We start from the raw sequence: 13,209 nt of genomic DNA on the forward strand, positions 1-13,209 counted from the left end.
CTCCTGAGTATAAGTCGCACCCCCGGCCAAACTATGAAAAAAACTGCGACTTACAGTCCGAAAAATACGGTACTGATATATTATATTATCATATAATATACCTTTATTATATGAATGAAGAGCATAGAAGAAAAGGTCATTTCCAACATCAGTATTCAAGGACAACTTTAAAACAAATGTGTATATCAGTGGTGGGGGTTAAACTATGGAATTCTCTTTACAATAAGATAAAAGATTGTAGAAATATATTCCAATTGAAAAAAATATATAAAGACAGAACTATTAGATCATATGGACAGCCGTAAGTGTCTACATTTTGCTTTATATTTATTATTTTACTTATTTTCTGTCTGGTTTTGTATTTGTTTCGTATCATCCCGTGAGGTATATATTACTTTTTTTGTTCGGTTTGTACTTCATGAAGTCTTGCACTTGTTTTATTTTTATTTTTTTGTGTGTTTTTTGTTTGTTTTCATTATATTTGGATGTATTTGTTTGGTTTGTATGCTTGTGAATCTGGGCTATCCATTAAGGAAGACTACTTATTATGTTGAAGGGGGGCAGGAAAAATAAGATGTTCTTCATCCTGTTCCTTCTTAAGCATAGGTGTGTGAATATGTGTTTGGTTGCTAAAGTTTAATTGTCTATTGATCAAAAATGCACATCAATGAAGGAGATAAAAAAATAAATAAATAAATAAATAAATAATAATAATAATAAATTATATAATTTACTAGAGATGTCCGATAATATCGGACGGCCGATAAATGCTTTAAAATGTAATATCAGAAAATATCGGTATCGGTTTCAAAAAGTAAAATTCATGACTTTTTAAAACGCCGCTGTATGGAGTGGTACACGGACGTAGGGAGAAGTACAGAGCGCCAAATAAACCTTAAAGGCACTGCCTTTGCGTGCCGGCCCAATCACATAATACTTTTCGCACACACACAAGTGAATGCAAGGAATACTTGGTCAACAGCCATACAGGTCACACTGAGGGTGGCCGTATAAACAACTTTAACACTGTTACAAATATGCGCCACACTGTGAACCCACACCAAACAAGAATGACAAACACATTTCGGGAGAACATCCGCACCGTAACACAACATAAACACAACAGAACAAATACCCAGAACCCCTTGCAGCACTAACTCTTCCGGGACGCTACAATATACACCCCCCGCTACCCCCACCTGCCCCACTTCAACCCCACCCCCCCAACCCCGCCCACCTCAACCTCCTCATGCTCTCTCAGGGAGAGCATGTCCCAAATTCCAAGCTGCTGTTTTGAGGCATGTTAAAAAAAATTATGCACTTTGTGACTTCAAAAATAAATATGGCAGTGCTATGTTGGCATTTTTTTTCCATAACTTGAGTTGAATTATTTTGGAAAACCTTGTTACATTGTTTAATGCATCCAGCGGGGCATCACAACAAAATTAGGCATAATAATGTGTGAATTCCACAACTGTATATATCGGTATCGGTTGATATCGGAATTGGTAATTAAGAATTGGACAATATCGGAATATCGGCAAAAAAGCCATTATCAGACATCTCTATAATATATCTATGTTCATGTATTTTTTGTATATGTTTTTACCAAAAAATTTTTTCCTTATTAAAATTTTTTTTTTATCGACTTAATTATTTAAAATGTATTATTTGCTATTTTTAAAATTTATCAATTTATATTTTTTGGTTCCAAATGGATCATTTCCAAATTGCGGGACTAATAAAAGCTTATTTTATTGTATCATATTCTATCTAAATACATACATTTACATGTAAGCAACTTATGCGGCTTCAATGCCACCTAAAACGATTGTATCCCCTCCGCTCTTTTCTTCTAAACTTCCTTTCTTCCTCTCCTCCGTGACCAAGAGGCGGTGAGTTTATGCAGGCGGAGACGTGGCGTTGTCAGGCCTCGCTGCAATATTAATGCACTATTGATGGACTATACGGGACGGCGAGCGCCTGGCTGAAAGGTGGGGTGTGGTGCGGCGAAGAGCAGACAAGAGAAGAGAAGAGAAGAGAAGAGAAGAGAAGAGAAGAGAAGGAAGCCCCCTCCACAAAGCATCTTCGCCCCTCACAGCCTGCCTGCCTCCGCTAAATTATTCATCCGGTTGCATGAGTGTGTGACTAGGGCAGTGCGTAAAGGGTCTTTACCTGTCCGTGAGGTCCCATCATGGGATTGCTGGGGTTGTGTGGGGGTGGCTGCGTGTGGGGGGAGGGCTGCGATCCTGGAGGACCCTGGAGAAGAAGACATGACAGTCAATTACAGTCCAGAAAACTATAATGTTTTCAATAAGAACTTATTTGACTCAAGGCTTGACCCTGGAACAGATGAATTGTGTTAAAATTGGGCTAGATGGGGACCTTCTTGCAGTCGTGTCCTAGTCTGACCGGGACCACCGACCTTATCTCCCTGCGATCCGGTGACATTACAGGTGTGTGCAGGTGAAAGCGAGACACTCCGGTCCCAGGTGTACATTTTGGTGCTGGCGCTCCTTCAACAGGTGTTGTGTCTAACGTGGCAGTGAAAATCCACCTGGATTATGGGATTACTTGCAATATAACCTCAGACCAGTGGTTCTTAAAGGCCTACTGAAATGTGATTTTCTTATTTAAACGGGGATAGCAGGTCCATTCTATGTGTCATACTTGATCATTTCGCGATATTGCCATATTTTTGCTGAAAGGATTTAGTAGAGAACATCAACGATAAAGTTCGCAACTTTTGGTCTCTGATAAAAAAGCCTTGCCTGTACCGGAAGTAGCAGACGATATTCGCGTGACGTCACAGGTTGTGGAGCTCCTCACATCTGCACATTGTTTACAATCATGGCCACCAGCAGCAAGAGAGATTCGGACCGAGAAAGCGACGATTTCCCCATTAATTTGAGCGAGGATGAAAGATTTGTGGATGAGGAAAGTGAGAGTGAAGGACTAGAGGGCAGAGGGAGCGATTCAGATAGGGAAGATGCTGTGAGAGGCGGGTGGGACCTGATATTCAGCTGGGAATGACTAAAACAGTAAATAAACACAAGACATATATATACTCTATTAGCCACAACACAACCAGGCTTATACTTAATATGCCACAAATTAATCCCGCATAACAAACACCTCCCCCCTCCCGTCCATATAACCCGCCAATACAACTCAAACACCTGCACAACACACTCAATCCCACAGCCCAAAGTACCGTTCACCTCCCCAAAGTTCATACAGCACATATATTTCCCCAAAGTTACGTACGTGACATGCACATAGCGGCACGCACGTACGGGCAAGCGATTAAATGTTTGGAAGCCGCAGCTGCATGCGTACTCACGGTACCGCGTCTGCGTATCCAACTCAAAGTCCTCTTGGTAAGAGTCTCTGTTGTCCCAGTTCTCCACAAGCCAATGGTAAAGCTTGACTGTCATCTTTCGGGAATATAAACAATGAAACACCGGCTGTGTTATCCGGCACAACAGTCAGGGGGTGCATTCTACGGCGGGGGTGCGTAGAATGCACAACACCTGCCGCAATAAACCGCTTCCCACCTACAGCTTTCTTCTTTGCTGTCTCCATTGTTCATTGAACAAATTGCAAAAGATTCACCAACACAGATGTCCAGAATACTGTGGAATTTTGCGATGAAAACAGACGACTTAATAGCTGGCCACCATGCTGTCCCAAAATGTCCTCTACAATCCGTGACGTCACGCGCTGACGTCATCATACCGAGACGTTTTCAGCAGGATATGTCGCATGAAATTTAAAACTGCACTTTAGTAAGCTAACCTGGCCGTATTGGCATGTGTTGCAATGTTAAAATTTCATCATTGATGTATAAACTATCAGACTGCGTGGTCGGTAGTAGTGGGTTTCAGTAGGCCTTTAACCTGGGTCCGATGGAACCTTAGGGGTTCGGTGAGTCGGGCTCAGGGGTTCGGCGGAGGTCAAGACACACCACACACATCGTGTAAATAAAAACTTCTCCCTATCGGCGTATTACGGATACATACTTTGTTGTGAGTTTATGCACTGTGTTGGTTTTGTTGTTTGAACAAGGTGATGTTCATGCACGGTTCATTTTGTGCACCAGTAAAAAAAACATGGTAACACTTTAGTATGGGGAACATATTCACCATTAATTAGTTGCTTATTAACATGCAAATTAGTAACATATTGGCTCTTAATTAGTCATTATTAAGTACTTAAACTGCAAAAACTGAAACCTAAGTAAGATTAAATATCTCAAATAAGGGTGATATTTACTTATTTTCTGTCTGATAAGATAATTGTTCTCACTAAGCAGATTTTATGTTCGAGTATTTTACTTGTTTTAAGGGTTTTGGTCCTAAATGATATCAGTAAGATATTACAGCTTGTTGCTGAGATTTGATGACCTATATTGAGTAAAACATGCTTGAAACTAGAATATCAAGTGTTGCAAAGCTGTCATCAACACTCACAAGTATAAAACTACTTTTTCAAAGTAATAATTTCTTATTTCAAGCATGAAAAAAAAAATCATGATGTAATGCATATCATTATGTCAAGATAACGGCACTAGCATTTACTTAATTTAAGAATATTTTTCAACATATTGAGCAAAAAGGTCTCTTTTTTTTTCTACCAAGAAAAGTGCACTTGTTATTATTAGTGAGAATATACTCATTTTAAGGTATTTTTGGGTTCATTGAGGTTAGCTAATTTTACTTGTTTTGGAAAGTCTTGACAAGCCAAATTTTCTATTGGCAGATAATTGTGCTTAATTCATATAAAATACCACTCATTTTTTTTTTTTTTTCTTGTTTTTGAACACTGACTATTTGCAGTGTATTAATGCCTTATTCGGCATGGCCTTATTATAACCCTAATCATCTAACCCTGACCCTAACCCTCTAACCCTAACCATAACCAAATAACTCTCAATTAAGTCTTTGTTACTTAGAATATGTTCCCCATACTAAAGTGTTACCAAAAACATATAACCCATCCATCCATTTTCTACCGCTTGTCCCTTTTTTGGGGTCGCGGGGGGTCGCTAGAGCCTATCTCAGCTACATTCGGGCGGTAGGCGGGGTACACCCTGGACAAGTCGCCACCTCATCGCAGGGCCAACACAAATAGACAGACAACATTCACACTCACATTCACACACTAGGGCCAATTTAGTGTTGCCAATCAACCTATCCCCAGGTGCATGTCTTTGTAGATATATATATATTACTTTGTCTTGAATTTGAAAAAAAACAAAACATTTTTCACTAAAGAAGGGTTCGGTGAATGCTCATATGAAACTGGTGGGGTTCGGCACCTCCAACAAGGTTAAGAACCACTGCCTCAGACACACACACACACACACACACACACACACACACACACACACACACACACACACACACACACACACACACACACACACACACACACACACACACACACACACATGTTATCATTTGGAATGGGCACCAAGTTTTTGATCATCACTTGCGGGGACCACCCTTTCTACAGGTTGTGGAGGTAGCTCATACACGTCTTTAAATCTCTGGATTGATGAAGTAATGTGCTGATCATTCTTACTGGGGACCCTGGGGAAAAACAGTTAGTATGGTTCATGGGGACCAAATTTAAATAATTTTGCATAATTCACACAAATTTGTACGTGACTACTGAGGACCATTTGAAACCATGTTTTCTTGTCCGCCGCCTGTCATCTCTGCATCTTGGGGTTCGTCACCTCCACATCATGACACAAATAGCTCAATTAATAAGGCATTTTTTTGTATATGGGCTTTCAGTCGATTATGCCCTGCGCTCGTACTCAAAAATGCAATTTAAGGATCGACCCTAATTGGCTTATGCAGTCACGTTCCCCTCCTTTTCCCGCCAGGAAGCCCACCTGCCTGAGTGACAGCTGGAAACGTTCCAGTGCCGCCGCGTAAAAAAAGGAGGCTTTTGGCAGGAGCGATGAGCACACACACGAGGATGAAAAACAATGTCGCGCAAAGAAAAAAAAAAAATAAATAGCAGCAGTCTAGTCGAGGAATCTGCAGGCAAACGCAGGTGCTTCCTCTCAGCCTTGCAGACCTGCTGTCTCCGGCAAAGCCGCTTATTAGGCAGACAAACAACTGAAAGTTATCCCCCCTGTGTTATGAAAACGTTTGTTTAGTTGGACATGCGGGGTAGCAGGATGTGTTGGCAGTGTGGTGACATGCTCGTGCTGCTGTGTGTGTGTTTAGGTTGGTTAACACCTGCTGTCCTGGCCCACTCGCTCTCCCAGCAGGTTCATGCTGGGGCTAATGCAGCACCAGCTCAGTCTGACCTCAGAGGTTACTGTGGTTGCCAAGCCAGCCAGTGTGTGTCTAACAAGACACCCCTGCAGGGTCTGGCTGCACTGACCCAGATGCAACTTCTCGGCTACACACACACACGCGCACACACACTTTGGGAGGACACTACCGTTGACATTTCCAGTGCTGAGCGCCTGACTTTAACACTAACCTCTGATTTACGCCATACCGCTATCTTTTGACTGGCCTTTGTTGGGCCGTTTGCTCTTCCCTGCGCCTGACAGGCGGAACTCAGGGCATCCTCTCACCCCCTGCGCCTCGCATGTGTGTGAAGACTCCTCTCTGATGCACAATGACGCGCTGTGCATCACATTTTTAAAAACATTTGGCACGCGGTACAGACTTCTTGACTCCCTGAGTGTGATATAAAGCGTTGGTCAGCGACTGCATTTGCCTTTTGGTGAGTGACTACAGCTTTATTTACACATACACCAATTTTCTTGAGACCCTATATACCGTATTTTTCGGACTATAAGTCGCAGTTTTTTTCATAGTTTGACCGGGCTCCAGTGCAATTTATATATGTTTTTTTCCTTCTTTATTATGCATTTTCGGCAGGTGCGACTTATACTCCAAAAAATACGGTAAGTTAAAGTTAAAGTACCACTGTGTGGTGAAATTACCCATTCCCTTGTTCCACCCCGTGGGAGGCGAGGGGAGCAGTGAGCAGCAGCGGTGGCCGTGCCCAGAAATCATTTTTGGTGATTTAACCCCCAATTCCAACCCTTGATGCTGAGTGCCAAGCAGGGAGGTAATGGGTGCCATTTTTATAGTCTTTGGTATGACTCGGCCGGGGTTTGAACTCACAACCTCTCTTTTTGTACAGCAGGGGTGTCAAACGTACGGCCCGAGGGCCGGATCAGGCCTGCGAACAGGTTTTATCCGGCCCGCTGGAAGAGTTTGCGAAGTATAAAAAAATAACCTGAAATTTTTGAATGAAAGAAACTGCTGTTCTAAATGTGTCCACTGGATGTCGCAATAGCAATTCTTTGTACCGTATGTTTCGGACTATAAGTCGTTTTTTTTCATAGTTTGGCCGGGCTCCAGTGCGACTGATATATGTTTTTTTCCTTCTTTATTATGCATTTTCGGCAGGTGCGACTTATACTCCGGTGCGACTTATATTCCGAAAAATACGGTATCTTTGTAGATGATGCTACATATGTACAAAATAAACTACATGATGTTAGTACATAAGTTGAGAAAAATTATCAAACTACATAAATAACATCCTGTAATTTTTTTTATCTTGATAGATTGAAAATGAACACCAATGAGTTGACTGATGAACATTACCACATAATGTATTCAGAAAGTATAAATAACGACATAAAGATAGAATACTATTAACTGGAACATGTGAGTGTAAAGAAACCCCCAACATTAGGATTTGTACAATTTCAGAATGTGCTTGTTCTATTTTTAAACAAAAAAAACAATCTGAAGTTGTCTTTATTTTTAAGTTATCGTGCCGTGATTTTACTCCCACTTGGGAGTACATTTTTCTCCATATGGCCCCCCCATCTAAAATGAGTTTGACACCCCTGTTGTATAGCGACTTTATCGCTAATCTCATCGGTTTATGTTGTTCACTTCTGTTAGTGATTTAGCACACACGCTAACGATAGCTCCTCTCTGCTGCTCGCTCCGTGTGACCAAATATTTAACTACAACTCGGTTTAAAAGTGCCTCTCCCCATAGCCTGTGCGGACTAAGGCACAGGAGTGTACTGAAAAATAGTTTTAAACTGAGCAGCCGCTGGCGAACGAGTAGAAGCTTCATCCACCCCGTGCACAAGCGTGAGGATATAAACATTCATCAACAAAACTAAAAAACATTACTTTGACATAGTAACGGCTAACTTATTACCGTATTTTCCTTTTTTTCCCCCTCAAAACTCGACAGTGCGCCTAATGTACGGAATAATTCTGGTTCTGCTTACCGACCTCAAAGCAATTTTATTTGGTACATGGTAGAATGATAAGTGTGACCAGTAGATGACAGTCACACATAAGAGATATGTGTGGACTGCAATATGATGGCAATATGACTCAAGTAAACAACACCAACATTTTAAATGTTCCATTAAAAATATAGAACATTACACACGGCGCTCAAAAAACCATCGAAATGTTTTAGTACGACTTTGGTAAGCTATGAAGCCGCAAAGCTTGATGGATTGTCGGCGCATTAAACATATGAGAATTTTTATGGTGTGTGTATAAGGTACGACATATTATCTGGCGTTGTGTTTCGCATAACTTTTTTTGCTTTCTGATACCTGCTGATCTGTATTTGGGATCTGCATAAATCCGGAAAAATTGCGCGCATCCGCCGTAGTCGATAAGCTCCTTCTTTTACTCTATCTTCTTGCTATGTGACATTCATCCTACACTGTTGCCATTTCTAATATAAAGTAGTGTAAAGTTCTTACTTATATCTGTCAGTAAACTCGCCATGAAAGCGCTAAAACATACCGGTGTAGTGAGTTTACATTATTCACCCAAGGAACTTTAGTTATTAGAGAGTTCCGGTTGGACGTTTTTTTCACGGGACACATTTCCTGTGTTGTTTCCGGATGAGGAGATTCTGCTCCGTTATTGATTGAAGTAAAGTCTGAATGTCATTAAAACAGTTAGCGCCATCTTTTGACACTTCTTCCACTCCCGTCCTTGCACGCTACACCGCTACAACAAAGATGACGGGGAGAAGACGCCTGCCAAAGGTGAGCCACGTAAATAAGACCGCCCACAAAACTGTCAGAAAGCGGCTTGAAGATGATCTGTAAAACATAATCTATGCAACATTTTGACCAAAGAACCACCATTACATGTTATGTAGACCACAAGGAAGTATTTTACATTTAGAAAAAATTAATAAGAATATGACTCCTTTAATGCGCCCTATAATCCGGTGCGCCTTACATATGAAAAAAGATCGAAAATAGACCATTCATCGGCAGTGCGCCTTATAATCCGGTGTGCCCTATGGTCCGGAAAATACGGTAGTATTTTTTGTGGTGGTGTCCCAATACCAAACATTTTTTGATACTAGTGTGCCGTGGAATACAGTCTGGTGTGCCGTGGGAGATTATGTAGTTTCACCTATCCATCCATCCATTTTCTACCGCATATTCCCTTCGGGGCCGCTGGAGCCTATCTCAGCTACAATCAAGCGGAAGGCGGGGTACACACTGGACAAGTCGCCAGCTCATCGCAGGGCCAACACAGATAGACAGACATTCACACTCACAAAAAAATATTTTTTGCAAACCAGTAATTATATTCCACAAGTAATGTGCCGTTGTTGAGTGTTTGGCAGAGTAACCATGTTATTCTCCTCCATATCAGTAGGTGGCAGCCGGTAACTAATTGCTTTGTAGATGTCGGGAACACGTCGTGTGAGACGACGATGGTTTGTCGTGATCACAATATGCAGACGACAGCGGGAGGCAGCGTGCAGGTAAAAAGGTATCTAATGCTTAAACCAAAAATAAACAAAAGGTGAGTGCCCCTAAGAAAAGGCATTTAAGCTTAGGGAAGGCTATGCAGAACGAAACTAAAGCTGAACTGGCTGCAAAGTAAACAAAAACAGAATGCTGGACGACAGCAAAGACTTACAGCGTGTGGAGCAGCAGACGGCGTCCACAAAGTACATCCGTACGTGACATGACAATCAACAGTGTCCACACAAAAAAAAGATAGCAACAACTGAAATATTCTTGATTGCTAAAACAAAGCAGGTGCGGGGAATAGCGCTCAAAGGAAGACATGAAACTGCAACAGGAAAATACCAACAAAACAGGAAAAGCCACCAAAATAGGAGCGCAAGACAAGAACGGGAAAAGGGCAAAAAACTCCAAATAAGTCACGGCGTGATGTGACAGGTGGTGACAGTACACCTACTTTGAGACAAGAGCTATAGTGATGCATGCTGGGTTATGGTTTAAAGTCATATCCAACGACTTTTTACTGTCAACTGAGTTTCATTTTTTTAATGATCTCTGCGGCCGAAAATGAGTTTCCTCCGCCAAGCGGCGGGGCTCTCCCTTAGAGATGAGGTGAGAAGCTCTACCATCCGGGGGGAGCTCAAAGTAAAGCCGCTACTCCTCCACATCGAGAGGAGCCAGATGAGGTGGTTCGGGCATCTGGTCAGGATACAACCAGAACGCCTCCCTAGGGAGGTGTTTAGGGCCCGGCCGACCGGTAGGACGAACATGGTCATTGGTATATATTGTATATATGTTATAGACATAATATAATATATCTGCATATATATCATTCTGTACATATGTTCGTATATATGTTAGATTTTTTATCGCTATATTAGTCTATTTATACCTGCATTGTCCTTTCCATGCCCTGTGATGAGGTGGCGACTTGTCCAGGGTGTACCCCGCCTTCCGCCCGATTGTATTTGAGATAGGCTCCAGCGCCCCCCCCCGCGACCCCGAAGGGAATAAGCAGTAGAAAATGAATGAATGAATGAATGAATGTCCTTTCCATCATTGTAACTGAGCTACTGTGTTGAACAATTTCCCTTGTGGATCATTAAAGTTTGTTTAAGTCTAAGTCTAAGGAGGCCACGGGGAAGACCCAGAACACAATGGGAAGATTATGTCTCCCGGCTGGCCTGGGAACGCCTCGGGATCCCCCGGGAAGAGCTGGACGAAGTGGTTGGGGAGAGGGAAGTCTGGGCTTCCCTGCTTAGGCTGCTGCCCCCGCGACCCGACCTCGGATAAGCGGAGGAAGATGGAAGATTTCTGCTGGATTTTTTCAATGAAAAAAATGCGCCTTGGCTCCAAAAAAGGTTGCAAAACACCGGTGTACAGTATGCGAGTGACAGGAAGAAAAGCTGACATTAACACTTTCATTTACAGAATTCTTTCAGAAAAGGAAAAAAGTGATGTCATCTCAACACTGTTACTCACTTTTCATTGTCCCCTAACTTTCGCTGTACCTTTCGGTTCAACTTTGGGGGGGGGGGACCCTGGATGTGACCGTGCAAACAGATTCATGGCCCTACAGCATGAGTAATAGCCTGAACACACACACTCTTTCCCATAATGTGCCATAATGGAGCACAGTGCCTCCAGTTCCTGCCATTACATGTGAATGGGCCAGCATACGGCTTTTATGGCCGCACTGTTCCCCCTACAGGTCCCTGCAGAGAGGTGGGGGGGCCGAAAAAGAACACTTCAACTGTCACAGAGGTGTACGCGGGCCAACTGTGTGTGTGTGCGCGTTTGTGTATTCGCGTAGGAAGAGTGTGAGTGTGTGTGTGTGGACATGAGGAGCGTTAAATGAAGCAACTAATAAAATCATTTTCTAGCCCCGGCTAAGGAGATAACAGCTTGGCACGGGACCACAAAGCCCCCCTAACCCCCCTAACCTTCCCTCCCCTCCCCTCGATTCAGCTTAAGGAAGACTCACAGCATTCATTTTGGACCGCTTGCATTATTAAAGGCGCAAAAGATGTTTAACTGTTGTCACTAGAGGGCAGTGTGCAGCTGCAGTCAAGCTATTAGCACACATAGGGGCACACACACACACACCAACACACACACACACACCAACACACACACAGTGAGAATACAAAGCAGCCTGCATCACTGAACACAACAAACAAAGCCAGGAGGAAAGGAACAGCACACACACACGCACGCACACACACATGCACACACACACGCTCACACACGCACGTTGTCACTCCATGCTAAAATTCCAGAGAGCTCTCCAGCTAGGTCCCAATATATATAGCGGGGTGACAAGATGACAACGTGCTATCAGGGCTGTTTTCCAGCTGACAGAGAGGCATTTAAACATTATGGAAAAAGCGGAAAAAAACCTTCCACGCAAAATTGGGCGGCGCAAGTTGGCGAGGGGTGCGTCGCCTCTGGGTTTTGAATCTCGGATCGCGCCCCGGGAAACATGTAAAGGTTCTCCGGTTTCGGTGAAAGCCGCGTGTGATGACAGAAGAGAAAGTAGTAGGAAAAAAAATGGGTATTGTTAATGATAAGGCCCATTTTGAGAAATAGAAATAAAGAGAAAGAATGTAAATAATCCACCAAAACAAAGCCACGCACGTCCACATTCTCACCAATCATACAGTACGAGTCATATAATTAGTGCGATCGCTCCCCCCCTGCTACTATCTTGCATAACAGAAACAAAAGAGAAAGACTCCACAACAAATCAAAGCCCAAGGTGCACTTGACCACTCATGACACATGCTACATGTCACATAATTAATGCACTTTGTATAATAGAAATAAACAAAGACCATCCACAAAGTCAAATCTCACTGATCGCTTGTGTTTTCACAAAATACCGTTTTTCCTCCGGACTTTAAGGCGCACCTAAAATCATTTTTTCCCCCCTCAAAACTCGACAGTGCGCCTTATAACACGGTGCGCCTATTGTAAGGAATAAGTTTGGTTGAGCTTACCCACCTCGAAGCAGTTTTATTTGGTACATGGTGTAAAGGTAAGTGTGACCAGTAGATGGCAGTCAAACATAAGAGGATAAGTGTATGCCGCACCGCTTGATGTGCTTCAACATACGAGTATTATTATGGTGTGTGTATAAGGTAAGACATTATCTGGCGTTTTGTTACGCAATATGATGCAAAAGCAACTTTTCTTACCTTTTAGTACCTGCTGATCTGTATTTGGGATCTGCATAAATCCTGAAAAATTGCCTGCGTCCGCCTTTGTAGTCGATAAGCTTCTTTTTCTCTATCTTCTTGTTATGGGACATTCATCCTCCGCTGTTGCCATGTCTAATATAAAGTAGTGTAAAGTTCTTACTTATATCTGTCAGTAAACTCGCCATGAAAGCACTAAAACATACCG

General features: G+C 42.6%; 1 protein-coding gene across 2 annotated transcripts in view; it reads right to left on the reverse strand.

The window, feature by feature from the left end:
• ssbp4 (single stranded DNA binding protein 4) overlaps positions 1 to 13,209 on the reverse strand; it is a 272,956-nt gene that overhangs the window by 43,013 nt on the left and 216,734 nt on the right. For both annotated transcript variants that reach the window (XM_061977938.1, XM_061977939.1), the window contains exon 6: positions 2,176 to 2,259. In XM_061977938.1, coding sequence (XP_061833922.1) covers positions 2,176 to 2,259 — 84 coding nt within the window. The remainder of the gene's footprint in view (positions 1 to 2,175; positions 2,260 to 13,209) is intronic.

This window comes from Nerophis lumbriciformis, linkage group LG18 (assembly GCF_033978685.3).
Source record: "Nerophis lumbriciformis linkage group LG18, RoL_Nlum_v2.1, whole genome shotgun sequence".
Lineage (NCBI taxonomy): Eukaryota > Metazoa > Chordata > Actinopteri > Syngnathiformes > Syngnathidae > Nerophis > Nerophis lumbriciformis.